Source organism: Pelophylax lessonae, assembly GCF_965119305.1.
Source record: "Pelophylax lessonae genome assembly, chromosome: 8".
Taxonomy (NCBI): domain Eukaryota; kingdom Metazoa; phylum Chordata; class Amphibia; order Anura; family Ranidae; genus Pelophylax; species Pelophylax lessonae.
In genome coordinates, this window is record NC_138775.1 from 52,198,250 (window position 1) to 52,225,999 (window position 27,750).

At 45.2% G+C, this 27,750-nt stretch overlaps 1 protein-coding gene across 1 annotated transcript in view; it reads left to right on the plus strand.

The window, feature by feature from the left end:
- The first annotated feature begins 3,470 nt into the window (after positions 1-3,470).
- The window catches only part of SYNPR (synaptoporin), a 343,208-nt gene continuing 318,928 nt past the window's right edge, over positions 3,471-27,750 (plus strand). The window contains exons 1-2 of the mRNA XM_082265409.1: positions 3,471-3,637; positions 3,756-3,821. Of these exons, the coding sequence (XP_082121535.1) occupies positions 3,620-3,637; positions 3,756-3,821 (84 nt within the window). The 5' untranslated portion in view covers positions 3,471-3,619. The remainder of the gene's footprint in view (positions 3,638-3,755; positions 3,822-27,750) is intronic.

Genomic DNA, 27,750 nt, shown 5'->3' on the forward strand with positions numbered 1-27,750 from the left:
TTTTTGTTTATGGCGCAAAAAGTAAAAATCGCAAAGGGGATCAAATACCACCAATAGAAAGCTCTATTTTTGGGGAAAAAGGAACATAAATTGAATTTGGGTACAGTGTCGCACGACCGCGTAATTGTCCGTTAAAGTAACGCAGTGCCGAATCGCAAAATATGGCCTGGTCAGGAATGGGGTAAAATCTTCCGGTCTTAAAGCGGTTAAAAATACGCTCATTGAGAATTTTTTTGTCAAAGACATGTAGCTAAATACATTTTGGCCTAAATATATGACAAAAATTGAATATATTGGATATTTTTTAACTGTCAAAGTAGAAGAATATTGTTATTTTTTCAAAATTGACGCATTTTTTTATTAATATCGCAAAAAATGAAAAGTGCAGAGGTGATCATATACCACCAAAAGAAAGCTCTGTTTGTGGGGAAAAAAAGGACGTAAATTTCGTTTGGGTACGGCATTGCATGACCGCGCAATTGTCAGTTAAAGTCCCATAGTGCCGAATCGCAAAAAGTGGCCTGGACGTAAAGCAGGAAAATCCTCCGGTACTAAAGTGGTTAATAATGACAACATTTTGCATATTTTGAATAAACGTATTAATAGTACAAATAGGATCAATGTGTATAAATACCAATCTATAATTTTCGATTAAGACCCCGTTCACACTGGGGCGACCTGTCAGGCGACCTGCTCGCCTGACAGGTCGCCGTAGGTCGCCTGCCATAGAGAAGCTGTGGACCCGTTCTAATAGGAGCGACACAAGTCTCTCCGACTTAGAAAAAGGGTCCGGAGCTTCTTTGGGGTGACCTGGAGCGACCTGCATTGACTTCAATGTTATGAAGTCCGTGCCGGCCGCTTCGAGGTTGTGGTGCGAGCTGCGCACCGCGACCTGTGAGGTCGCCCCGGCAAGTCGGATCGCCCCAGTGTGAACGGGGTCTAAAACGATTCAAAAATTTACAGATTCTAACGTTTCAAATTGAGAAAAAAATTGGTAAATACGAAGAAAATTCAAAAGATACATAGAACGAATTCCGAATGCGAATATAAATAGAACGAATCAACCGAATTTAATGAAACCAAATAACTAGATTAACAAATCTAAACAAAACACATTTTTTCGTCATGCACATGTCTACCTGTCAGCTTTTATTGCTGTCTATGCCTCCCCAAACACCTCCATTCATTTCAATGTAAACACGCTGAAAATGTGCCACAAATGCCCCCATGGCGTTTACAGTGGGTTTGAGATGCGTTTGGAAAGTCAGCACAGAGTAGGCTCTGGAAAGTAATATTTAGAGTGATACTGACACATCAAAAACACGTGAAAAATGCATCAATAATTATCTCCATTCACACCTGGGGCGTTTGCGATCTTAAAACGCTCTGCAAAACTGACAAATCACACCACACTTGTTCATGGGCCATTCATGTTCTCGCAATGCGGTTTGCCGCGATTGCAGCACGGTTTATCGTGCAATAATCGCAGCAGGACTGCACCTGCATCTAGGTGCCATTGAAAATGATTGCCACCTGAACAAGCGTAGTGCGATTTGTAAGTTTTGCAGAGCGTTTTCGGATCGCAAACTCCCCAGGTGTAAACGGAGATTTGCTATTGATGCGTTTTTCAAGTGTTTTTGATGCGTCAGTGTCGCTTTCCAGGTGCCTCTTCTGTGCTGGCTTTTTTAACGCATCTAAAACACGCTGTAATTGCCATAGAGGCGTTTGTGGCACGTTGGCAGCGTGTTTACATTGACATGAATGGAGGTTGTGGGGAGGGGAGGGCCCAATCAAATGCTACACGTCAGATACATTTTGGAGCGACGCAAACATGATATTGATGCTGGTGTATTCTTTTTTTTTTTTTTGCAAATGCTTCCTGCAAAACGGTTTGCCGCGATTGCAGCACGATTTATTGCACAAAAATCGCAGCAGAACTGCACCTGCATGCATCTAGGTGCCATTGAAAATGAATGCCACCTGAACAAGCATGGTGCGATTTGTAAGTTTTGCAGAGCGTTTTGGGATCTTAAACTCCCCAGGTGTAAACGGAGATTTGCTATTGATTTGTTTTTCACGTGTTTTTGATGCGTCAGTGTCGCTTTCCACGCGCCTGGGTTCGCAAACTCCCCAGGTGTAAACGGAGATTTGATATTGATGCGTTTTTTCATGTGTTTTTGATGCGTCAGTGTTGCTTTCCAAGCCCCTGGGATCGCAAACTCCTCAGGTGTAAACAGAGATTTGCTATTGATGCGTTTTTCATGTGTTTTTGATGCGTCAGTGTCGCTTTCTTGGCGCCACATCTGTCCTGGCTTTTTAAACGCATCTCAAACACACTGTAAATGCCATAGAGGCGTTTTTGTCACGTTGGCAGTAGTGCGTTGTGCGATTTGTACGTTTTGGGATCGCAAACTCCCCAGGTGTAAACAAAGATTTTCTATTGATGCGTTTTTCATGTGTTTTTGATGCGTCAATGTCGCTTTCTAGGCGCCACCTCTGTCCTGGCTTTTTAAACGCATCTCAAACACGCTGTAAATGCCATAGAGGCGTTTTTGGCACGTTGGCAGTAGTGCGTGGTGTGATTTGTACGTTTTGCAGAGCGTTTTGGGATGGCAAACCCCCCAGGTGTAAACGGAGATTTGCTATTGATGCGTTTTTCACGTGTTTTTGATGCGTCAGTGTCGCTTTCCAGGTGCCTGGGTTCGCAAAATCCCCAGGTGTAAACGGAGATTTGCTATTGATGCTTTTTTCATGTGTTTTTGATGCGTCAGTGTCGCTTTCTAGGCGCCACCTCTGTCCTGGATTTTTAAGCACATCTCAAACACGCTGTAAATGCCATAGAGGCGTTTTTGGCACGTTGGCAGTGGTGCGTTGTGCGATTTGTACGTTTTGCAGAGCGTTTTGGGATCGCAAACTCCCCATGTGTAAACAGAAATTTGCTATTGATGCGTTTTTCATGTGTTTTTGATGCGTCAGTGTCGCTTTCCAGGCGCCTGGGTTCGTAAACTCCCCAGGTGTAAACAGAGATTTGCTATTGATGCGTTTTTCACGTATTTCTGATGCGTCAGTGTCACTTTCCAGGCGCCTCCTCAGTCCTGGCTTTTTAAACGCATCTCAAACACGCTGTAAATGCCATAGAGGCGTTTGTGGCACGTTGGCAGCGTGTTTACATTGACATGTATGGACGTGTTTGGGGAGCAGTAGAGCCAACCGAATGATACATGCCGGATTAATTTTGGCGTGACGCAAACACGACCGTGTGAACAACACCCTGCACATAATTGACACAGAGCGTTGACAGGCGTTCCCGAGGCTTTACTTTGCCAGTGTGCGCTTTTTTATAAATCCATTATTTGTGGCCCAGCTGACTGTATTTTTTTCTTTTCTTTTTTTGCGAACGCTGAGCCGAGGCGACGTGCAGCTCCCGTAAGCTCTGCATCTGACACCGCTTCCTCTAGGACCCAGAGGGATGTTGGACTTTCTCTGGCTGTCTTGCTGGCTGTGTTGGAATAAAAGTGTACGATCAGCGCAGCCTTGCCTTGCGTGTATTGTTCAAGCCACGGACTGGGTGCCTTTGTATTAGGAACATTTAAACTTATTTGCCGGGAGTTTGGTGAGGATGGACATCTTCGATCAGGTAAGCGTCCCTTTCCTTCCTGTGGAATCCGTCGTGTCTTTTTTTTTGGAACCTATAATGTGTGTTTAGCTGTCAACAAATGGTGTCTATTTTTGTCCCCCCTTTTTTTTTTTCCTAGTTTGTAGCATCTGGCTCTTTTCGGATAATTAAAGAACCCCTGGCTTTCCTTCGGATCTTGGAATGGGTGAGTTTATTGGGTAAAAGCCCCCCTCCTTTTTTTTCTTCTTTAATTTACAGCCCGTTGAACGCCCGGGGTGATATTTGGTGGCTCCTGCTGTCAGAATTGAATAGTGTTCCTCTCTGTTGAAGAAGTTGATGTGTAGGGTGACATCTCACATCCATCTAGGCTGCTGACCATGACCACCATCTAGGCTGCTGACCATGACCACCATCTAGGCTGCTGACCATGACAACCATCTAGGCTGCTGCCCATGACCACCATCTAGGCTGCTGACCATCATCTAGGCTGTTGACCATGACCACCATCTAGGCTGCTGACCATGACCACCATCTAGGCTGCTGACCATGACCACCATCTAGGCTGTTGACTATGACCACCATCTAGGCTGCTGACCATGACCACCATCTAGGCTGCTGACCATGACCACCATCTAGGCTGCTGACCATGACCACCATCTAGGCTGTTGACCAGGACCACCATCTAGGCTGTTGACCAGGACCACCATCTAGACTGTTAACCAGGACTACCATCTAGGCTGTTGACCAGGACCACCATCTAGGCTGCTGACCATGACCACCATCTAGGCTGCTGACCATGACCACCATCTAGGCTGTTGACCATGACCACCATCTAGGCTGCTGACCATGACCACCATCTAGGCTGTTGACCATTACCACCATCTAGGCTGTTGACCATTACCACCATCTAGGCTGCTGACCATGACCACCATATAGGCTGTTGACCAAGACCACCATCTAGGCTGTTGACCAGGACCACCATCTAGGCTGTTGACCAGGACCACCATCTAGGCTGTTGACCAGGACCACCATCTAGGCTGTTGACCAGGACCACCATCTAGGCTGTTGACCATTACCACCATCTAGGCTGTTGACCATTACCACCATCTAGGCTGCTGACCATGACCACCATATAGGCTGTTGACCAAGACCACCATCTAGGCTGTTGACCAGAACCACCATCTAGGCTGTTGACCAGGACCACCATCTAGGCTGTTGACCAGGACCACAATCTAGGCTGTTGAGCATGACCATGATCAGGAGACGGCTGTCATCCATGGTGGAGGTATATAGGTTGTGTACATCTTACTATGAGCCCCCACTTCTTAACATGTGTGCCCACTTCTCAGTTGCTTTTGTCGAACATCAAAGCCCCCCCAGGTACGGTATGGTACTCATAGATAGCTTCAGCTACTTTTATCTCTAGCCAAGCAGGCACTTTCTGCTGGAAATAGGTTAGGAGAACATATAGACCCCGAGCGATGCTCAGAGATTCACTATATACATTCACATGACGTCATCCCAGCTGGGCTTTGGCAGCACAGACAGGTGTCGTTGTTGGGGGGGGGGGGGGGGGTATACAGAACGCTAACAGAGCCAGAGGCTGTGTGGATGAAGAGTGCAGATGCTGCAGAACCTCTTTGAGGGCTTTAAGCTGGCTGTTAGCGCCTGATAACGGTCGGGTAGTAGGAATCATTTGTGAGGTTTTCTGTTAGCAAAGTAGGGTATGATATGAAAAAAATCACTCTCAGTCTTAAATTTGCTCATTTTTGTTAAACTGATTACAGTGAACCAACACAGGCAAATGTCTCATCTAGAACTGCTGCCGGTAAGATCTGTATCACAAATAGGGGGAGATTTACTAAAATACTGGAGCACACGGAATCTGGTGCAGCTGTGCAGGGTAGCCAATCAGCTTCTAACTTCAGCTTGTTTATTTAACCACCTGCCTTCTGGGCACTTTCGCCCCCCTTCCTGCCCAGGCCAGCTTTCAGCACTGTCACACTTTAAAATGACAATTGCGTGGTCATGTAACACTGTACACAAACAACATTTTTTATCATTTTTTTGAGACAGATAGAGCTTTCTTTTGATAGTATTTAATCACCACTGGGTTTTTTATATTTTGCTACACAAAGGAAAATATTCTGATAATTTAGAAAAAAAAAATGTTTTTCTTAGTTTCTGTTTTAAAATGTTGAAAATCTTTCTTCTTCACGAATGAGTGCTGATGAGGCTGCACTGATGAGTACTAATAGGTGGCACTGAAGGGCACTGATAGGCATCACTGAAGGGCACTGATAGGCATCACTGATGGGCACTGATAGGCATCACTGATGGGCACTGATAGGCATCACTGTGATGGGAACTGATAGGCATCACTGATTAGCACTAATAGGCATCACTGATAGGCACTAATAGGCATCACTGATGGGCACTGACAAGCATCCCTGATGAGCACTAATAGGCCTCACTGGTGGGCACTGACAGGCATCCCTGATGGGCACTGATTGGCAGCACTGGTGGGCACTAATAGGCTGCACTGATGGGCACTGACAAGCATTACTAATGTGCACTGACAGGCATCACTGATGGGCACTGATTGTCAGCACTGGTGGGAACTGATAGGCATCACTAAAGGGCACTGACAGGTATCACTGATGGGCACTGACAGGCATCACTGATGGGCACTGACAGGCAGCGCTGGTGAGAACTGATTGGCAGCACTGGTGGTCACTGTTGGGACTGAACTGTTGATCAGTGCCCTGATTATCTGTGTAGATGTACCCTTTATGGATTTGCTGGCTATCGGCTCTCCTGTCCCCACGCCCTGTCAGCGTGAGGAGAGAAATGCCAATAACCAGCAAATCCTGTTTACACTGCGATTAGCTGTGAGCGGACCTCTTCACGACCATGCTATAGCCCCCTGCAGTGGGCATCGGCAGTGATCTGTGATCAGGGTAAAGAGCCAATCACAGCGGCTCTTTACCCTGATCACAGATCAGTGCTAATGCCCGCTGCAGGGGGCTTTAGCGCGGTCGTAAAGAGGTTAAGCTTTGACAATAAAACGTAGAAGCGGATTGGTCACTTTGCACAACTGTACCAAATTCTGTAAAGAGTTTGAGTAAATCCCCCCCATTGTGTGTTAGTTGCTGATATAGGTAATGGATAGTAATAAACATGTGTGGAGTAAAGCTGGTTATAGATGGGTCAACATTTGACTGGTTCATCAGAGATCGGCAAAATTTTGATCCATTAATGGCCGTTACCACTCAACAGAAGTCGATCCGACGGTCTTTGTTATATATGAATATAATGTTTCAAAATTAGAATTTGATCGGCAGCTGCAGCGCTGATCGGTGTATTCTGACAGTGGAGGAGTCCCTGCTGTCAGAATACAATAATACAGCGGGGGGGATTCCTCCATCCTCTTTGCTTGTGTGGATGGAGGAATCTCGTCCATCTACGACCAATCTACGCCTTGTTCCCTTTTCTGCGCTGGGAAGAAAACGGTTGGCTATCGCTTGCGTAGAGACTTTTCTGCATGATGGGAAATATCTTTGCAGAACAGCTTCCAAAGACTATTGGCAGTAATCTATATAACAAATAGTGTGCCATTTGCTGGTATAGGTGATAGATGGCAATGGGGGGACAAGGCGAGGGGGGCAAGCAAAAGTGGGTGCTTCCATCTAAGTGCAAACTGTATATACAAGTGACGTTATAAAAGGAAATAAGTTGGTAGTGTGCATGTCATCCTTAAACCTTCAGGGAGATTCAGAGATCGGCAGGTGATCGGCTGCTGTAGGCTTTGAAGCGGCTGGATGTCAGACTGTCAGCGGTATGTCATGTGACTGGTAATGCATATGTGGGGGGTCATTTTTGTTCCCCTTTTCTCAGCTGAAAAGGAAACTAATAGCTATCGGTTGCACAGAGATTTTCCAGCATGCTGGGAAATCTCATTGCAGGACAGCCATCTCCTCCAACTAGTACTGGCAGTAAGATCTATAATAAATAGGGGGAGATTTACTGAAACTGGAGCACTCAGAATCTGGTGCAGCTGTGTATGGTAGCCAATCAGCTTCTAACCTCAGCTTGCCCAATTAAGCTTTGGCAATAAGACATTGGGGCAATTTGACATGCGATTTGACATGACAAATCGCCACCCATTGCCAGCAACGGCACTGTCTGAATCGGTGCGACGCTGACTTTGTGGCGCCGAAACCGATTCCCAAAAGTAGTTCCTGCACTACTTTTGGCGACTTCAGGGGCGACTTCAATAGACATCTGTGCATGAACCCGAACAGAGGTCTCTCAAATCACCCCGAGCTCGCACTGAAATGCCGGTTTAAAATCATGCGAGTTCAGCTGAACTATCATGATGTCAAACCTGCCTTCAGTGTGAACCTGGGCTGAAACCTGAAAGCTGATTGGTTTCTATGCAGATTTTGCACTCTGCAGTTTAAGTAAATCCATCCCATAGTGTGCTCCTTGCTGATTTAAGTAAAGGATGGTAATGCATTCAGGCTGGGTTCACACTTGTGCGATTACAGACATTGCATTTGATTCGTACCGCATTGTTGTGCACATCACATGCGATGACTGTACAATGCGAATTAAGCCATACAAACTGTATGGCTGAAATTGCATCGCATTCGCACCAAAATGATGCAGGACCCTTTTTTTTTTTTTGGTCTTAAATGGAATTTGATCACATGGGTTGTTCACACCTAGGCAATCCCATTCCTGCACCATTTGACAGTTCGCACTGCGGTCTGCAAACCTATCTGGGGGTGTCATTAACTTTACATTGACACCCCCTGCGGTTCGCAGATCACAGGGTGAACCCCTATACGTTTCAGGTGCGATTCGGGAACAGGCACTGAATCGCAGGGTTTCCCGCATCGCACCAGTGTGAACCGGGACTCATGCGGTGTACGTTATGCTCCCCTTTCTCCGTTAAAAAAAGAAACAATTGGTTATTGGTTCCTTAGAATTTTTTCAGCATGCTGGGAAATCTCATTGTGTGACATCAATTTCTCCCAACAATTACTTGCGGTAAGATCTACATCACAAATATTGCGCTACTTGCTGATATAGGTATGGAGAATACCTATAGTGGGTACGGAAAGTATTCAGACCCCCTTAAATTTTTCACTCTTTGTTATATTGCAGCCATTTGCTAAAATCATTTAGGTTCATTCTTCTTCCTCATGAATGTACACATAGCACCCCATACTGACAGAAAAACACAGAATTGTTGACATTGTTGCAGATTTATTAAAAAAGAAAAACTGAAATATCACATGGTCCTAAGTATTCAGACCCTTTGCTCAGTATTTAGTAGAAGCCCCCTTTTGATCTAATACAGCCAGGAGTCTTTTTGGGAAAGATGCAACAAGTCTTTCACACCTGGATTTGGGGATCCTCTGCCATTCCTCCTTGCAGATCCTCTCCAGTTCTGTCAGGTTGCATGGTAAACGTTGGTGGACAGCCATTTTTAGGTCTCTCCAGAGATGCTCAATTGGGTTTAAGTCAGGGCTCTGGCTGGGCCATTCAAGAACAGTCACTGAGTTGTTGTGAAGCCACTCCTTCGTTATTTTAGCTGTGTGCTTAGGGTCATTGTCTTGTTGGAAGGTAAACCTTCGGCCCAGTCGGAGGTCCAGAGCACTCTGGAGAAGGTTTATGTCCAGGATATCCCTGTACTTGGCCGCATTCATCTTTCCCCCGATTGCAACCAGTTGTCCTGTCCCTGCAGCTTAAAAACACCCCCACAGCATGATGCTGCCACCACCATGCTTCACTGTTGGGACTGTATTGGACAGGTGATGAGCAGTGCCTGGTTTTCTCCACACATACCGCTTAGAATTAAGGCCAAAAAGTTATATTTTGGTCTCATCAGACCAGAGAATCTTATTTCTCACCATCTTGGAGTCCTTCAGGTGTTTTTTAGCAAACTCCATGCGGGCTTTCATGTGTCTTACACTGAGGAGAGGCTTCCGTCGGGCCACTCTGCCATAAAGCCCCGACTGGTGGAGGGCTGCAGTGATGGTTGACTTTCTACAACTTTCTCCCATCTCCTGACTGCATCTCTGGAGCTCAGCCACAGTGATCTTTGGGTTCTTCTTTACCTCTCTCACCAAGGCTCTTCTCCCCCGATAGCTCAGTTTGGCCGGACGGCCAGCTCTAGGAAGGGTTCTGGTCGTCCCAAACGTCTTCCATTTGAGGATTATGGAGGCCACTGTGCTCTTAGGAACCTTAAGTGCAGCAGAAATCTTTTTGTAACCTTGGCCAGATCTGTGCCTTGCCACAATTCTGTCTCTGAGCTCTTCAGGCAGTTCCTTTGACCTAATGATTCTCATTTGCTCTGACATGCATTGTGATCTGGAAGGTCTTATATAGACAGGTGTGTGGCTTTCCTAATCAAGTCCAATCAGTATAATCAAACACAGCTGGACTCAAATGAAGGTGTAGAACCATCTCAAGGATGATCAGAAGAAATGGAAAGCACCTGAGTTAAATATATGAGTGTCACAGCAAAGGGTCTGAATACTTAGGACCATGTGATATTTCAGTTTTTCTTTTTTAATAAATCTGCAACAATGTCAGCAATTCTGTATTTTTCTGTCAGTATGGGGTGCTATGTGTACATTCATGAGGAAGAAGAATGAACTTAAATGATTTTAGCAAATGGCTGCAATATAACAAAGAGTGAAAAATTTAAGGGGGTCTGAATACTTTCCGTACCCACTGTATATAGGTAATAGGTATGGGTATAGGTAATGGATGGTCATACATATGTGTGGTGTGAGTTTTGTTCCGTTTTCTCAGCTGAAAATGAAAGAATTGGCTATTGGTTTCATAAAGATTGTCCAGCATGCTGGGAAATCTCATTGCATGACGGCAATTGCTTCCAACACTCCAAGCACCCCTATACCAGAACCGATTGTGCAAAAGGGCTTAATGTGTTTGTTACCCCAGCATTGTATTTCAGATTCCTGTTATGTGCCTGCTGTACCATGTGCTTGTATGAGAAAATATCCTCTTCTCTTTTTGCTTCCTTTGTGTGAAATCCCTGGGGTTCCTGCCACTCCCTCTGCTTTCCTATTAGAAACTGACCATACTAGGTATGATAGCACAGCGTGGTCAGTTCTCTAGCTATGCTGGGAAGTCACTGCACTCTCCTCCAATGGTCAGACCTGTCCTGACACCCCCCCCCCCTGCATAGCCTTTCACTGGGAAGCTCAGTATGCTGTTGCTTCTCCTCCCCCCAGCTCTTATGCAGCTGAGAACAGAGGGAATGTGATCACTTATAAATAAGGGAAAATTTGTATTTATAATGTTTTATATCTATACACAAATGTTTGCCTTTTATTTCTATTTTAACCCCTTAGCGTCGATGGAACGCAAATATGCAGCCTCGGCTTTAGGGGGTTTTACCAAGGTGATGCCTGCAGCTAGAGGCTTCACCCCGGTACCAGTCATCAGTGCCGATGGTTGGCTTTCTTGTAATGACAACTGATGTGGCTGAGCAGCTGTCATTGTGACAGCTTGGCTGTCATTACAAGGAGCGGGAGGGGACGTTCTCCCCCCTCCCATCGCCTTCCACGGCTCGTCTGGGTCTTCCGGCCGTCCCAAAGGAAGACCCGAGCCACCAGCCAGCACATCTACCAGCTGGCCGAAGACCCGAACAAAGCTGCATTCGGCTCTGATCGGGTCTCCGATGTAAAAACCCAGAAGCGATGTCATAACATTACTTCCGGGTACTTAAAGCCTTAAAGGCGCCAGATTAAAAAAAAAAAAAAAATGACAGCATTCAAAACAGCCAAACTTGGCGTTTTGAATGCTTTAAGTGCAGAGGAGCGGTTTGGGGTCTTTCAGACCTCAGATCACTCCATAAAGAACACCTGTCACTGCCTATTACTGTCAGAAGGGATGTTTACATTCCTTGTGACAGCAATAAAAGTGATCAGAATTTTTTTTTTTTTGTAAAGAATAGTGTAAAAAGAAAAAAATAAATAAAATTATTACAAATATTTTTTTTTAAAGCGCCCCGTCCCTTCGTGCTCGCATGCAGAAGCGAGCGCATATGCAAGTTGAGCCCACATATGAAAACGGGGTTCAAACCACACATGTGAAGTATCGTCGCAATCATTAGAGTGAGAGCGATAATCCTAGCACAAGACCTCCTCTGTAACAGTAAATCGGTAACCGTTAAAATTTTAAAGCGTCGCCAATGGAGATTTTTAAGTACCGAAGTTTGGCACCATTCCACGAGTGTGCGCAATTTTAAAGCATGACATCTTACACCGCATTCACACTGAAGCGGCACGACTTCGGGGGCGACCTGTGAAGTCGCGTGCACCGCGACTTCGGCGCGACTTGCACGGACTTCATATAATGAATGTCTATGCAAGTTGCTCCGAGGTCGCCCCGAAGTAGTACAGGACCCTTTTTCTAAGTCAGAGCGACTTGTGACGCTCCGATTAGAACGGTTCCTGTAGCACACAATGGACCGCGACGGAGGTCCATTGACTGGCAAGTCGCGGTAGTGTGAATGGACACTTAGGTATCTATTTACTCGGCATGACATTATACTTCACTTTATACAAAAAATCGGGCTATCTTTACTGTTTTTTTTTTTTTTTTTTAAATTCATGAAAGTATTTCTTCCCAAAAAAAAAAAAAAATAGAAAAACTGCTGCGCAAATACTGGGTGACATAAAATATTTCAACGCCATTTTATTCTCTAGGGTCTCTGCTAAAAAAATATTTATAATTTTTGGGGGTTCCAAGTAATTTTCTAGAAAAAAATACTGATAAATACTTTTCACTTGTAAGCAACAAATGTCAGAAAAAAGCTTATGGGCCATACACACTATAAGATTTTCTGAAGACTTTTTCCTTTAGACTTACCAAAACCAGATAATATGAGGTCAAACCTAAACACTTTCCATTTGTATGCAATCTGGCAGGCCCTTGCACTACATAGAAAAGGTAAATCTGAAGGAAAAAGTCTTCAGAAAATCTTATAGTGTCTATTGCCCTTTAGGCTCCAAGGGGTTAAACTGAATGGGTTGTTTTACAAGGTGATCGTTTGCAATCACTTTAAATTGCTGGTATTTATTAGGTCATCTATATTCATCTCTGTGACGTGGTGTTAAATGGGAGACCATTTTTTTTTTTTTTTTAAAAAAAGGAAGCATCTTCTAAATGGAAATCTCTTCCTTAAAAAGATGCTAGTTTCCTGGCTGTCAGGATGATCCAATGGCTTCCATTGCTTCTAAGTAGCCAATGTGAAGCAAGGATGTGGATTGGAGGTTCTGTCTTCATTGTTGTACCAATAAAGGTAGTGGAACCATTGGACATGACAGCCAGGCCACTAGCATTTTTGGGAGTACAGTGGTATCAGCCTCCTTATCTCAGCACAGGTTCTCTTTAATGTGTTATCAATATCTTTGGTATGTATTAGAGATAAGGGGTTGGTTCTGGAGTTTCCATGGATTGGATCACCCCGAAGCCGCAACTCTTCTTAAAGAGGTTGTAAACCCTTCCATATACCCAGTGCAGTGACTGGCCTCGGGTGATACACAGAGTTGAAACAAATTCTCTCACATAAGTTGTACCTGTTTTATCTGCTGCCATCTATTCTTCATATCTGTTCAAACTGCTGAATTATAAAGCTTGTCTGAGTGTTTAGAAAAAAGGGGGGTGCAGAGCTGAAGTTACACTCAGCTGAGCTCAATGTGGAGAGCTCTGAGAGCTGATTGGAGGGAAAGGACACACCCCCTTCACACAGCACAGGGGAACAGAGCTGAGGCTGTTAATCAGCTGGAGGTCCCTCCCCAGCTGCAAAGGGTGAGCCAACTCAATATTGAACCCTGCAGACTACTCGGATGCCATTAAAGTTCATGTATGTGTAAAGGCAGGTGTCCCAATACTTTTGACAATATAGTGTGGATAGATAGATAGATAGATAGATAGATAGATAGATAGATAGATAGATAGATAGATAGATAGATAGATAGATAGATAGATAGATAGATAGATAGATAGATAGATAGATAGATAGATAGATAGATAGATAGATAGATAGATAGATAGATAGGAAATATTTTCTTATCCATATTACAGACGGATTTGTTGGTAGACCTTCCTATAATTACGATGGTGTGGTGCGTCTATTACGGCAGAACAATGAAGAAGATATGTAATTGGCTGGCTGAACAATGTCACTGTTTATTTCTCTGATCTTTATCCGTGGTGATATCTGCAGGTCACATGACTTCCATCGCCAGTAGGGCTGAAGTCCCGCAGAATGCAGCTGAACGGAAAGTTCAGAGCACGTCATATGGCATTAATCAGACTTTCTTAGCTAGGGACATACTGGATATCTACAGGGTGGTATGTGGAAATAGAGCAAAGCTGTGTATAAGAACAAAGTGGCTTTATTTGTTTTCTTTATAAAGGATTAAACATCACATATAATGCAATATTAGGCATATTTTATTCTTCTTTTAATTATTATTTTTATATTTGTGTTATAATGCATTGAAGTTGTGCTTTATGATATTTTGTGGCTTTTTTATGCTTTTATATGGTTTTTATTAGGATTTTGTAGCAGATGTATAATTCTGAGTCCTCTGTACACAACGGGTATTTCACTTACTTACATCCCCGAGAATTTACTACTCCTACCGTATGACAACCTGGCCAAATTGTTTCCAATACTCTTCTCACCTCTGCTAAGCTGGCTGCTATTATTTTAGTGGGTGCTAGGACACTATATGCGGTCAGGGGTGGTAAAATGAGGTAGTTGAGCCACAGTTTTACCACCCCCAGCCACCAATCTCAAAAATATAGCCACTCAGGGCTGCTCCCATTCAACAGCCCCAATAAATTAAACAACATGTCACATTGGGTAGGGGTTGATGCCACTGAACGTGACTTATTCAAGTGAATGGGGCCACACTGCAACTGCCCAGCAACCATGCACATAGTTGCAGCATGGTAGGGTCAACATTTTGAGGGTTGAAGCAGGAGTTGAGGACCCCCGTGATAAATGCTTAGAGGCCCCCACTCAAGCTGACCAGGTCTGATAAATTGAATGCCACTGACTAGTGAGGGTGCAGGCTGGAGAAAGGTTTGTCCAGACCCAAAGTACATTGTAGAAGTAGGAAGAGATAGCCTGGCCACTGCACACCTTGTCCTGCTCAAGTGGTTTGCAGGCCACCTTAGCTCGATTTATCCAGGCCACGCACCCAACATGTTTCGCCTTGTCCCCATGATTTAACCCCAGGGCGGGGTGAAACATGTTGGGGATAAATCAAGCTGAGGCTGCTTTTACCTTCTAATCACTTGGGCCGGGTCAGACCCACAGCCGGTGAGGAAGTAGCATATCGCCTCCTCACCATCTCTCAATCACCTTCTGACAAGTGTTCTACCATAGATAACTTGTTAGAGGGGCAGAAGTATAGCCACACATAGGAACGAGCCTTAAAGATGGCTACATTAAAGGACATTGAATCACAGGGCGCCCGCCGACCAGCAGGAAGAGAAGAGTATAATAATGACGGCTGGAGTGACTAACTGAGCGCAGCAGGGACAAGATGAAGAATAAAGGTCAGACCGCCCCTCCTGTCTCCCCCACGCTCGGCGCTCCCCCACTGGCCGCCTGGACAAGTCCCGGCAGTATAAATTTGCTGGGACAAGGTCCTATTTGGCGGGACTGTCCTGCCAAAAACGGGACGGTGGGCAACTATGCATTCACCTATAAAAGGTCAGAAGAGGGGAAATTGTGCAATTTGTAGGCATCTCTGCAACCTTGGCCTTGTTTCTAACTGCAAACCTCCCCGTTTTAGAAAGATGGACACCTTGTGACAGCGAAGACAGGCAGCTCACCATTTTAAAAATGGACCTGACTGAATTACTCTTTATTAAGCATGTGGTATTTTGACAGTGAAAATGGCTACATTAAAGGACAATCACCCATACATGGTCGGAAGAGGGATCATGTGTAGGCATTTACAGAACCTTGGCCAGTGCTGCTTGTCCAAGCCTCTGCAGGATGAAGATGATTGGTTAGGTTGGACTTTCCTGGATCTTTCATTGTAAAGATTGTTCAGCACTGGGTCGTACCTGCAAAGCCCTCACTGTCTGGGGAACTTGTTACAGAGGACTATCAGAGACTGTGAGCATGGTGCAGTGGACTGTTAGCGTCCATGTACACTGCAACTTGTAAACGGCCGTTTAGGAGCAGTTGGGCGTTTTTTTCAGAAGCCCCTGAACCCTCCTCTATGTTATCTTATCTGTCCATGTACACAGGGTCGTTTACAGTCATTTGCAGGCAGTTGAGTTCAGGGGCGTTTTTTGGAAAGCAATTATTTGCGTTCGAACGTGTGTTTCCTGGCGTTTCAAACACCAAAAACGCGGCCGAACGTGACCGAACGCGATGACCCACGTTTAGTGCTCACGTTTTTCCATTTTAAAGGGCAATGATTTTTTTGACCTCTAGGAACGGTTTTAAATGCAAACGCCCGCTAAACGCGGGTGCAAATGCGACACGACGGACGTTTAAAACGTCCTGGAAAAAAAAAAAAAATTCCAGCATTCAAGGGACTTTTAACAACGCCCCGTGTACATGAAGCCTAAAGCCTAGTACACACGCAACGATTATGGGCCGACCGATCGTCCGTCTTTTGTCCAGAGTGGTGTTTTGTTGGTTGGAATGTGCCTAGACTGCACACGAATTTTCTTGCCCGACAAAATTCTACTTCAGAAGTGATGTCATGTGTTGGTTTGCTTTCTTTGTGTTCTTTCTTCTCTGAGCATGCCCAGTCTTGCTCATTAGATTTTTCCCTGTCGAAATCTGTACTGACTGCACGAAAATCGGCCGTGTTTTGACGGAGGACAAAAATTTTATAGCCTGCACACCAGATTTTTTTCGGCCGAAAAGTCGGAGTCGGTTGTCGGAAGCATCATACTAACAAGCCGAAAATCGGCAGATCGGTCGTCGGACGAAAATTCCCTGCCAATTTTCGACACGTGTGTACGGGGCTTTAGGGAGTGAAACTTTGTTGGAGAAGACTGCCAGTCAGGGACTGTGGACATGCTGCAGTTGACTGTTAGAGGCTACAAACGTGCTTCAGTGGTCTGTCAGAGACTGCAGAGTTTCGCAGTAGAGTGTCCTCTTCAGAAGGATTGATGCAGAGGACATCCTTGTTGGTTTTCAGCATTACTAAGGTGCTCATAGACAACAAAGGGTATACATAGGCACATACCTGCCAACTGTCCCGTTTTTCCCGGGACAATCCCGGCAAATAGCGGAGCTTCAGGGAAGTGGGTGTGGTAAGTAATTGATAGCTGTGCTGCAAAGTGTCCCTGGAATTTTTTTTCAAATGTTGGCAACTATGTAGGCACTCCTAGGGCTCATGCACATGGACAGAGGGCTGTCAGAGGCTGTAGGCATGCTGCAGAGGACTGTTAGAAACGGCAAACTTGTTGCAGAGAGCTGTCAGAATTTGTGGGCTTGCTGTAGACAGAGGACTTTCAGAGACTGTGGACTTGTTGCAGTGGACTGTAAGAATACCAGAAAGCTGTAGCAAACTGTTAGGCCCCATTCACACTTGTGAGACTTGTCATACGACTTTGGACCCCAACGTCGCATGACAAGTGACACCCCATGTTTCCCAATGAGTGCTGTTTATATCTGTGCGACTTAAAATTGCAGCAACTTTAAAGTAGTTGGTCCAACTTTAATGCGACTTGAAGGCCATAGAGTTCAATGTAAACCCTCAAAAGTCACACCTGCATGATATACATGCGACTTGTGCATGACTTGAAAAGAATGGCGGCAATGAAAAATACATTAAAAAAAAAAAAAAAAACATTATGAGTTCCCCCTACTCATATGAAGACCTTTAGGTCATGCCAAAATAAAAATAAAAAAAATGTAATACTCATTTACACAGGGGGGAGGTTGGGATCTTCTAGATTATGATAAGCCCCCCCCCCCCCCCAGGGCCATCTTTATTCTTGATTGGACCCTGGGCAAAAATTTTCTTGGGCCCTCTTGAATCCACTTATCAACTATTTGGGGGCTCAAGGGGCAGCTGCTTTGGGCCCCACAACAATGACTAGACCCGGGGCAGCTGCCCCTTTTGCCCTGTGTTAAAGACAGCCCTGCCCTCCCCCCCCCCTGCAGACCCCCACAACCACCGGCTAGGGTTGTGGGGAAGAGGCCCTTGTCCTTATCAACAAACAAAGCAAAAGGGCATGTGGTGTGGTGTGGTTTGGTTCATGAGGGCTGAACCTTCCTGTCCTGCTGATTTTGAGGGGGGGGGGGGGGACTCCACGCCTTTTTGTGTTTTTTGGTTACCCTTAAAATCCATACTAGACCTAAAGGGCTGTTTTTTTCCATTTATTTTTCATTGCTGGCATTATTTTGTTTACATTCAGCTGTCAGTGGGGAAACTCGCTGACAGCTGATGAGTCATCGGCTGTTAAAGCGGAGTTCCGGGCACAAAATCGGTATTTTTTTTTTGTGCCCCTCCGCTAGCTACACATAACCTGAAAAGGAATTGGATAGTTATTTTTTTTTTTTTTGTATACTCACCTCGTAATCGAAGATCGTAAATACTCACCTCAGGGTACTTCCTCCTCCAGCGCCGAGGCTCACCCCGTCACTTTCGGCCTCGCGATGATTCCTGGGAGCTGAACGTCATCGCTCCCAGGAATCAATGCGACGGCCCCGCACGTCACTTCCGGGCGACGCCGCATTCCCCTGCTAAACAGCTTCTGGGCATGCCCAGAAGCTGTTTAGGAATGCGGCGCCGCGCCGGAAGTGACGAGAGGGGCCGGTGCAGGCGCATTCTGGGAGAAGAAGACGCGGAAGAGGACAGCGCCGGCTTCAGCTGCCCACAAGAGAGATGGAAACGCTGTGGAAGAAATTTTCTAAGTAAGTATTTCTTCTTGCAGGTAAGTGCGAACCGGGACAGATCAGAGGCTAGCCATTGTGGAATGTACTAGCCCTGACTGTCCCGGGGGTATGTTCATTAAAAAATGACATCTGTGCCCGGAACTCCGCTTTAAGGACACAGTGGCCGGCTTCAAAGCCCGCTCCTAAACAACCAGTTATTCTTCACACAGAATTTGAATTGCCCGATCAATTTTTGACCGACTCGAATTAGAATCGTTCTGAAAGTTTTGAATTCATTAGAAAATATAGAAACCAAACAAAACTAAAAAAAAATGTTTCTGTTCTGCACATATCTAGCGACTTTGTAGAGCACAAACAAAACAATCACATTGGTCAAAGCCAATAGTTGTAACAAAGTTGCACTCATCCAAAGTTGCATCAAGTCGCACAGTAAAGTCGCAATGGAAATTGCAGGATTTTTAAGTCGCACAAGTGTGAATGGACACTTAAAGATTACAAAGTTGTTTCAGAGGACTGTCAGAGAGGTTTTTGAAGAGAACTGTTAGAGATTGTGTGCATGCTGTGGACAGCTCTGATGATTTTCAGGGCCACTAAGGCAGTCATTGACAATGACTACGACAGTCTAAGAAATCAATCAAATCCTATATGCTCTCAGGTGTTTCTGACTTCCTTTGACTTGCTGCTGAGTTACTTCAATTCAACATTGCATTATTCAAGGTCATTGCTTTAAATTGCTTCTGAATTGTTTTTATAATCACAAAGTAAATGCCCCTTAGGTAAGAAAGCCCTTAGGCGACTGCCTTCATGTCCTGTGAACGTTACCAAGGCTTTGGTTTAAAAATCGCATTTCTGTTTAGCGGGTATTGTCTATAGCAATCAGAGTGCAGCTGCATTTATTTTGTATTTATATTTAAGTATTTCTCCCATGATTATATAGTCTCTGCTCAAATGTGATTGGCTGCTGTGACGTTCACCATCATGGTGGTCCTAGCAAGGATAGATAATTATGTGGAATCTTCTTCAAGGTCTAGAATCGGGTGTCTCAGAAACGTCTTATTGGCTAATATCAATGGATATGTATACAAGAAATTGCTGACCACACTATAATCCTCAGTCACTGAGCCTCTTGTCCTGTGAACGCCATCTTTCCCAAAGCTGCCAGATCAGCATTTCCGAGGTGAGAAGGATTTTCAGTTTATATGGCCACATTTAAGGCTGTACCCAGATGAATATTTCATTGCTGGTTGTTCACTTATTTAGACCAAAGCAGAAAATACACCCGGCTACTACAATAATGGAAACATACCCCACTGAAGTCTTCATTTTTTTTTCAGTTGTGAACATTAAGAAAAAAATCCACCATTGCTAAAAAAAAAAAAAATATAAACCATAACTGGTTCCGGGGGCTGACTGGTAACTTTCAGCCCAGGGGACAAGTTGAATCCAGAGGCCCATGGTGCAGCGACTTGGCCCCCCTCCCACTCTCTCTCTTCCCGAGCCTCCCCCTGACCTCCATTCCAGGCTGAAGCTCCGCTCCAGGTACTCACTGGCCGAATACGGGTTCCTGACCTGGCCAGTAGGTGGCGGTTTGGGGGGAGCTGGGACAGCTCAGTTGGGGCCAGGGGAGGACTGGGCCAGGGGGGCAACTGCCCCCTTGGCCGCTCTGCTCTCCTGTAAAAAGGCTGCACCACTTTTGCCACAGACATGCCTAAAGGATTCCTGGTAAAGAGAACTACAAAGTCTCTGCCACTGACCTACTGAGTGCAGGATGAAGACAAGGACAGAGCATAGGCCTCCCCCCCCCCCCCCCAGCATAGCATGGATGGTGTAAACTGTGTGAGCAGAGGCCGGTTCCATGCCCCACTTGAGATTCTCTACCCCTGGCCAGCCCAAGCTGAGCTGTCCCAGCACCCCCAAGCCGCCCCCTGCTGGCCAGGTTGGGAACCCGGATTCAGCCTGGGGGTGAGTAGAGCACCCGGAGCAGGGCTGCAGCCTGAAATGGGGGTCAGGAGGAGGACAGGAAGAGTAGGAAGGGGGCAGTCGCTGCACCATGGGCCTCTGGTTCGTACTTGCCCCCTGGGCTGAAAGTTGCCAGTCTGCCCCTGGTTGGGGCTGGCCGGGGGAGGAGAGTATCCAGTGGGGCATGGAACTGGCCTCTGCTCAGACACAGTTTACACCATCCATGCTGGGGGGGCTGCGCTCTGTCCTTGTCTTCAACCCACACTCAGTAGGTCAACGGCAGGGACTTTTAACTTCTCTTCTCCAGGAATCCTTTAGGCATGTTTTTGACAGAAGCGGTGCAACCTTTTTATGGGGCATCAGAGTGGCCCAGGGGACAATTGCCCCCCTGCCCCATGGCCCAGTCCTCCCCTGACAGGTTCTGTCCATCTATGGAATGACATACCTCCTTAAACCCAGCCTGTACAAATATGGTCATTTGCTTACTTGGCTCAAACCACAGGCAGCTTAACTGTTTAATAAGACACAGAAGTTGAATCCAATTTAGTTTTATATCAAATAAGTGCAGTACAGAGGATGTTTATCCAACCCTTTGAAGTGTAGGAGGACAATGACTTTCCTAAACCCCAACTATGCTTGGAAAGTGCAGCTAAACTGAGCAGTAGAGTGAGAGGTAAGAAATGTTTAGCTAAGGACTGAACTAACTCGCCTCAAACAAGAGGGGGAGCTAGGGAACATACCATGTGCATAAAAGTCAATGGGCAAATGCAGGTTTTTTTCTGGGACATTCTGCTTCCATTTGAAATCAACTTGAGATTCTTCTAAGTCGATCATTCAGCGTTGATTGACTGGTGCATTTGGGCCAGTGTTCATAGGCTTTGAGCTGCAAATGCATTGTTCTTTAACCACTTGCGGATTAGCAGCTGTAGTTTTACTGTGGCGGGTCAGCTCTGTTACGCAAAAACGACGCACCTGTATATCGCTTTGTGAAGCAGATAGTGGGAGCGCGCACGCGTCGCCGGAGGCACACGCGCCGATTGGCTAGAGGGGGAGTCAAATCAGAGATACATAGATACAAAGGCAGACCACTGTTCTGTCAGTGATGAACACAGGGATCCTGCGTTCCTCCTATTTAGAAACACAGGTCTCTGTGTTCATCCAGTGAGTAAATCCCCCACACAGTTAGAAAGCACCCCCTAGGCACATATTAAACTCTTTGATCGCCCCTGATGTTAACCCCTTCTCTGCCAGTGTCATTAGTACAGTAACAGTGCATATTTTTAGCAGTGATTACTGTATTAGTGTCACTGGTCCCCCCAAAAAAGGTCAGTTAGGTGTCCGATCTGTCTGCTGCAATGTCGCAGTCCCGCTAAAAATCGCTGGTTGTCGCCATTACTAGTGAAAAAAATAAAACAAATAAAAATGACATAAATCTATTCTCTAGTTTGTAGAAGCGATAGCTTTTGCGCAAACCAATCAATATACACTTATTGGGTTTTTATTTTAACAAAAATAAGTAGCAGAATACATATTGGCCTAAATTATTGAAAAAATTAGATTTTTTAATTTTTTTTATTGGGAATGTTTTATAGCAGAAAGTAAAAAATATTTTTTTTTTTTCAGAATTGTCACTATATTTTTGTTTATAGCGCAAAAAATAAAAAACGCAGAGGTGATCAAATACCACCTCAAAGGACATTAATTTTATTTGGGTACAGCGTCGCACGATTGTCAGTTAAAGTAACGCAGTGCCGTATCGCAAAAAATGGCCTGGTCAATAAGAGGGGAAATCTTTCCGGTCCATCAGTCTGCGAAGCTTGTGAGATCAGAATTCATAGCAGGTGCATTACCTGAGTGCAGTTGCTGGGCAGCAACGGCTGTTAAGTTCATCCATGCGGAGAGGTAAATACCGGCTCTGAAATAGATCTGTGAAGTCACTGTTTTATCCTGTGGGGAGCCCTGATGAAGTGGGAGCGGTGTTGCCCCTGAAACATGTTGGCTGCTTTTATATGACTTTTTTTTACCAGTTATCAAAATTGTCTTGGACTGATTAAGGCCATGGAACTTTTAAGCTGACCGTAGACAGTTTGAATCTCGGCCGGGTGAAACCATGTATGGGCAGGCTGAATGTACCCAAGTTGATTGAACGATCAACTTGGGTGCAAACAGCCTGTCTTATTGTACATGTGATGATTGCTAGCAGCTATTATAGCCGCTAGCAGTAATCACTATTTTCTCCATGCGTTGATGGCTCCCCCCACCCACCGGGAGAACACAATAGCTCCGCGGGAGGGATTCCCCCATCATCAACACTGACTGTGGTTGCAGGAAAGAAAATCGCTCCATCTATGCCCGGCTTTAGCCTCACCCTGTGCAGAGGGAGTTTTTATGGGACAGCAACTCAAAGGATTAGGTCACCTTGTGTAACATGTTACATGTTACCCTCATATTCAGGGTGTAACATGTTACAAATCCACGGGCCCCCACACTCCTCCTCCAAGTCCCTGTTGTGACAGACAGCAGGGATCTTCTCCCCCTGCTCTCTGTCACAATCTGAAAAGAAGGAGGCCCTGCCTGCCCGGTTGCGTCATTTATTCACAGAGTTCAGTAATTGCAAAAAAATGAATTGGAAAGCTTCGGGCTGTCAGCTTGTAGTTCTCAATGAACTACCATGGCGCCGTTGAGCGCCGTGGTAGTTCATTCATTTTTCCTGTAAGGCCCCTTTCACATAGGCTGTCCAATCGGGTCTGCCTGTCAATTTTTTCAGGTGGACCCGATCGGACCATCCATTCACCCCTATGGAGTGGCAGATGTCAGCGAACACATGTCCTGTCCGCCGTATCCAGACGGATGGTGGTTCTGTTTTCCATCCATCTGGCGAATCGGATCGGATGAAAACGGACAGGCGGTCTGTTTTAATCAGATCTCCCTACAGAGGAGAGCAGGGATCTAACAGGTCTGTCACAGTGAGCGGAGACAGACCTGTCATCCGCCTGCTCAGTGGGAATCAGACGAGCGATCCCCGCTTAGCAAGCGGAGTCCTTCAAACGGATCCGCTCCGTGTGAAAGGGGCCTTAGTGTGTAACAGCCTGTCCATATGATGTACAGGCAGACAGCTTACACACAGTCTGCAAGAGCCCTGCATTGTACCCACAATCTGCTGATCATATGTGCAATGCTTTCCAGGCTCCTAATAAAAAGATAAATAAGTGCCTGATTTTTACCTGCAAAAAGATGTGCATTTTTTTTTTTTTTTTTAAAGGCAGCCTTATCCTTTAAGCAACTTAAAGGAGTTCCAGGCTCCTGCAGAAAACATTAATAGTCAGCAGCTACAAATACTGTAGCTGCTGACTTTTAATATTAGAACACTTACCGGTCCAGGGATTCAGCGTTGTCTTCACCCCAGCCGATTTTTCAGTTGGCTATCGGGTGCTGCTGCCGCCATCTCCACTAAGTGGAACCGGCAGTGAAGCTGTGCAGCTTACAGCTGCGTCCCAACTGCACACGCGCTAAGCACGCTATGATTGGGCTGGCTGCAGGGTAATGGGGAGGGGGGCCGAACTTCCACGGTGACCCCAGCCTGAAGTGAGAGCAGGTACCTGCCACAACCAGGCCCCTCCCCCCCCCCCCCAAAAGGTGCCATATGTGGCAGCGGAGGGGGGGAGGTGGCAGACTAGTCACTGGGGTTGCAAAACTCTATGTTTAACCCTTTACACACAAACTAAAGCCACGTGTTTAATCCCTTAGCGCCGATGGAATGCAAATATGCTGCTTTGGCTTCAGGGGGTTGTACCGGGGTGATGCCTGCAGCTAGAGGCATCCCCCTGGTACCATTGTTTAGAGCTGACGGTCGGCTTTCTTGTAATGACAACCGATGTGGCTGAGCAGCCGCTCGGCTGTCATTACAAGGAGCGGAAGGGGACATTTTCCCCCTCCCGCTGCCTTCCACAGCTCGCCCGGGTCTGCTCTGATCGGGTCTCCAATGTAAAAACCCGGAAGCAATGTCATGACATCACTTCCAGGTACTGGAGTCCTAAAGTGGTTGTAAACCCCCAGGTAGGGTTTGTACCTATAGGTAAGCCTGTGATAAGGCTTACCTATAGGTACTGTAAATATCTCCTAAACATGCGCTGTTTAGGAGATATTTACATTTCATGTAGTTGATGACGTCTTTGGCGCATGCGCTCTGAAGGAACAGCTGCCCATGCCATTAATTCAGAGCCCTGTGCCGTGACCGGCAGTTCCCAGGCGCATGTGACGTCATCGCGGCTCCGCTAGCTAGCTACTAGGTGCCAGATTTAAAAAAAAAAAATGACAGCATTCAAAACAGCCAAGCTTGGCGTTTTGAATGCTTTTAAGTACAAAGGAGGGATTTGGGGTCTTTTAGACCCCAGATCCCTTCATAAAGAGTACCTGTCACTGCCTATTACTGTCACAAGGAATGTTTACATTCGTTGTGACAGGGAAAAAAAGTGATCAAAAATGTTTTTTTTTCATAAATAAATTATAATTAAAAAAAATTAAGAAACAAAAATATTTATCCCAACCCTCCCTGCTCGCACGCAGAAGCGAACGCAAACGCAAGTCGAGCCCGCACATGTAAACGGTGTTCAAATCACACATATGAGGTATCGCTGCGATCGTTAGAGCGAGAGCAATAATTCTAGCCCAAGACCTCCTCTGTAACTCTAAACAGGTAACTGTTAAAAGTTTTTAAAGCGTCGCCTATGGAGATTTTTAAGTACCATAGTTTGTCGCCGTTCCACGAAATGTGCGCAATTGTAAAGCATGACATATTTGGTATTTATTTACTCTGTGTAGCATCATCTTATATACATAAAAATTGGGCATACTTTACTGTTTTTTTCATTTAATTTGTGAAAGTGTATTTCTTCCCAAAAAATTGCATTTGAAAGATGGCTGCACAAATACGGTGTGACATAAAATATTACAACAATCGCCATTTTATTCTCTAGGGTCCCTGCTAAAAAAAAATATATGTGTGTATATATATATATATATATATATATTTATTATGTTTGGGGGTTCTAAGTAATTTTCTAGCAAAAAATACTGATTTTAACTTGTAAACAACAAGTGTCATAAAAAGGCTTAGGCTTCAAGGGGTCGATCCGCCGATCCCCCGCTGAGCAGGCGGATGGCGGCTCCGTCTTCGCTCTGTGTGCAGAGACGGAGCTGTCAGGTCCCCACTGTCCTCTATGGGGGATTTGGATAAGAACGTTCTAATCCGATCCGATCCCATCTGCCAGACGGATGGAAAATAGGGTTTCCATCTGTCCAGATTTGACGGACAGGATTGGATCGGATGGCAGTGGACATGTCTCGGTCCGCCTGTGTGAAAGGGGCCTTATATATAAAAGTGACACAGTACCACTTTGTGCCTTCTGTGTGCTGTGTGTACATTTCAGTATTCGTTCTTATTCTGTATGTATGGATTCTGCAAAGTATCGCTTCTCATGTTCTGTATGCTGGGTGAAATATTCATTGTATAATATTATGTCTGCATGGCCCCTGAATTGTACCATCCCTCTTGGATAGGGCCGGCCCTACCATGGGTCCCGCTGGGTCCATTGGACCCAGGCAGAACTTGGAGAGGGGCAGCAAATTGACTCCCAAGATTTTTTTTCCAGTAGTTTTGTGTGTCATCAGTTTGCGGCGTGTTAGGGTCGGCATTTGCCCATCTCATACTGCTACCTCAAACTGATGAGTATGAGAAGGCGGAGTGTCTCCTCGGGGGAATGTCCCTCATGTGATTGTGGTGTGCGCAATGACGTCTCAGCGCACTCCATCTCACGCAGACAGTAGGTATTTAGTGGACCGGTCCGGTGGGGAGTTATAACATATAAAATAATGGATGTGGGGGGGCTTTTGTTGGGTGTGTTTTTTTTTTTTTTTAAAGGGAGGTGGACAGCATTTTATTCTTGGACCCAGGCAGCACAATGTCTTGGGTCAGCCCTGCTCTTGGATCATAGAAATGGTGTTTAGCATCTGTTCTTATTTGTTTACTGAACTGCAAAACTGCCAGTGTTCTTTTTTAAATGCTGATATATGCAATGACATAGCTCCTTTAACCAGTCTATCTGAACAGTATGGCCACTTGCTAACTTGGCAGAATCCACAGGCAGCTTGATCCTTCAGTAGGACACAAAAGTTGAATCCAAAACAATATTTCTTCAGATAAGTTTAGTATAAAGGATGTTTCTTACAGTTGAAGCAAAAGAAGACAATGGGGTGGATTTACTAAAGGCAAATAGACTGCGCACTTTGCAAGTGCAGTCGCTCCAAAGCTTAGAAAATGAGGCGAAGCTTCACGTTGCAATGAATGCCAAATCACATACAAGACAAATAAAAAAAAGACAGCATTTTTGCTTGCACATGATTGGATGATGGAAGTCTGCAGAGCTTCCCTACATTTACATTTACTAAGATCTGGAGCAACTGTACTATGTAGAGTGCTACTGCACTTGCAAGTGCACAGTCTATTCGCCTTTAGTAAATCAACCCCAATGAGTATTCTATGTCCTGTCTCTGCAATGCATCACAACTAACTAAGGAAGCATGAGAGACCGAGGGGGAAGGGGGTTGGGTTGTCTCCCTAGAACTGTACTAACAAGCACCAAACGAGGAGGGGGAACAGAGGAGCATAAAAAATACAATAAATATGACTGGATATGTGGCAGCTCATCCAATGTTTGCTCAGCATCTCCTTTTATACTGTAAGACTATGGGGTTGATTTACTAAAGGCAAAAGGACTGTGCACTTTGCAAGCGCAGTTGCTCCAGAGCTTGGTAAATTAGGTAAAACTTAAATTTGCAAAAAATACCCAATCACATGCAAGGAAAACAACAAAAAAAGACCCAGCATTTTTGCTTGCACATGATTAAATGATGGAAGTCCCCCTTCATTTATTAGGCGCTCGAGCAAGGTGCTCAGTTTATTTTTCTTTAGTAACTCAACCCCAATGCAGTGTTTTACATGTAATAGACATCAATGGACATGCATTAAAAATGAAAGTCCTGCGTTTTTAACACGTTTGTGATGCGTTTTGCATTTTGCATTATTTAATCTGCCCAACAACAAATTGGCCAAATCAAAAAAAATCAAAAACGCGTATCAGAAAACACGGAACGCACAGCAAAAAGCACTGCTGAAACGCTCAAAAGCAACATGAATAGGTGAGAAACGAGCCTGAGACCTGGTTCATACCTATGCGGGTTG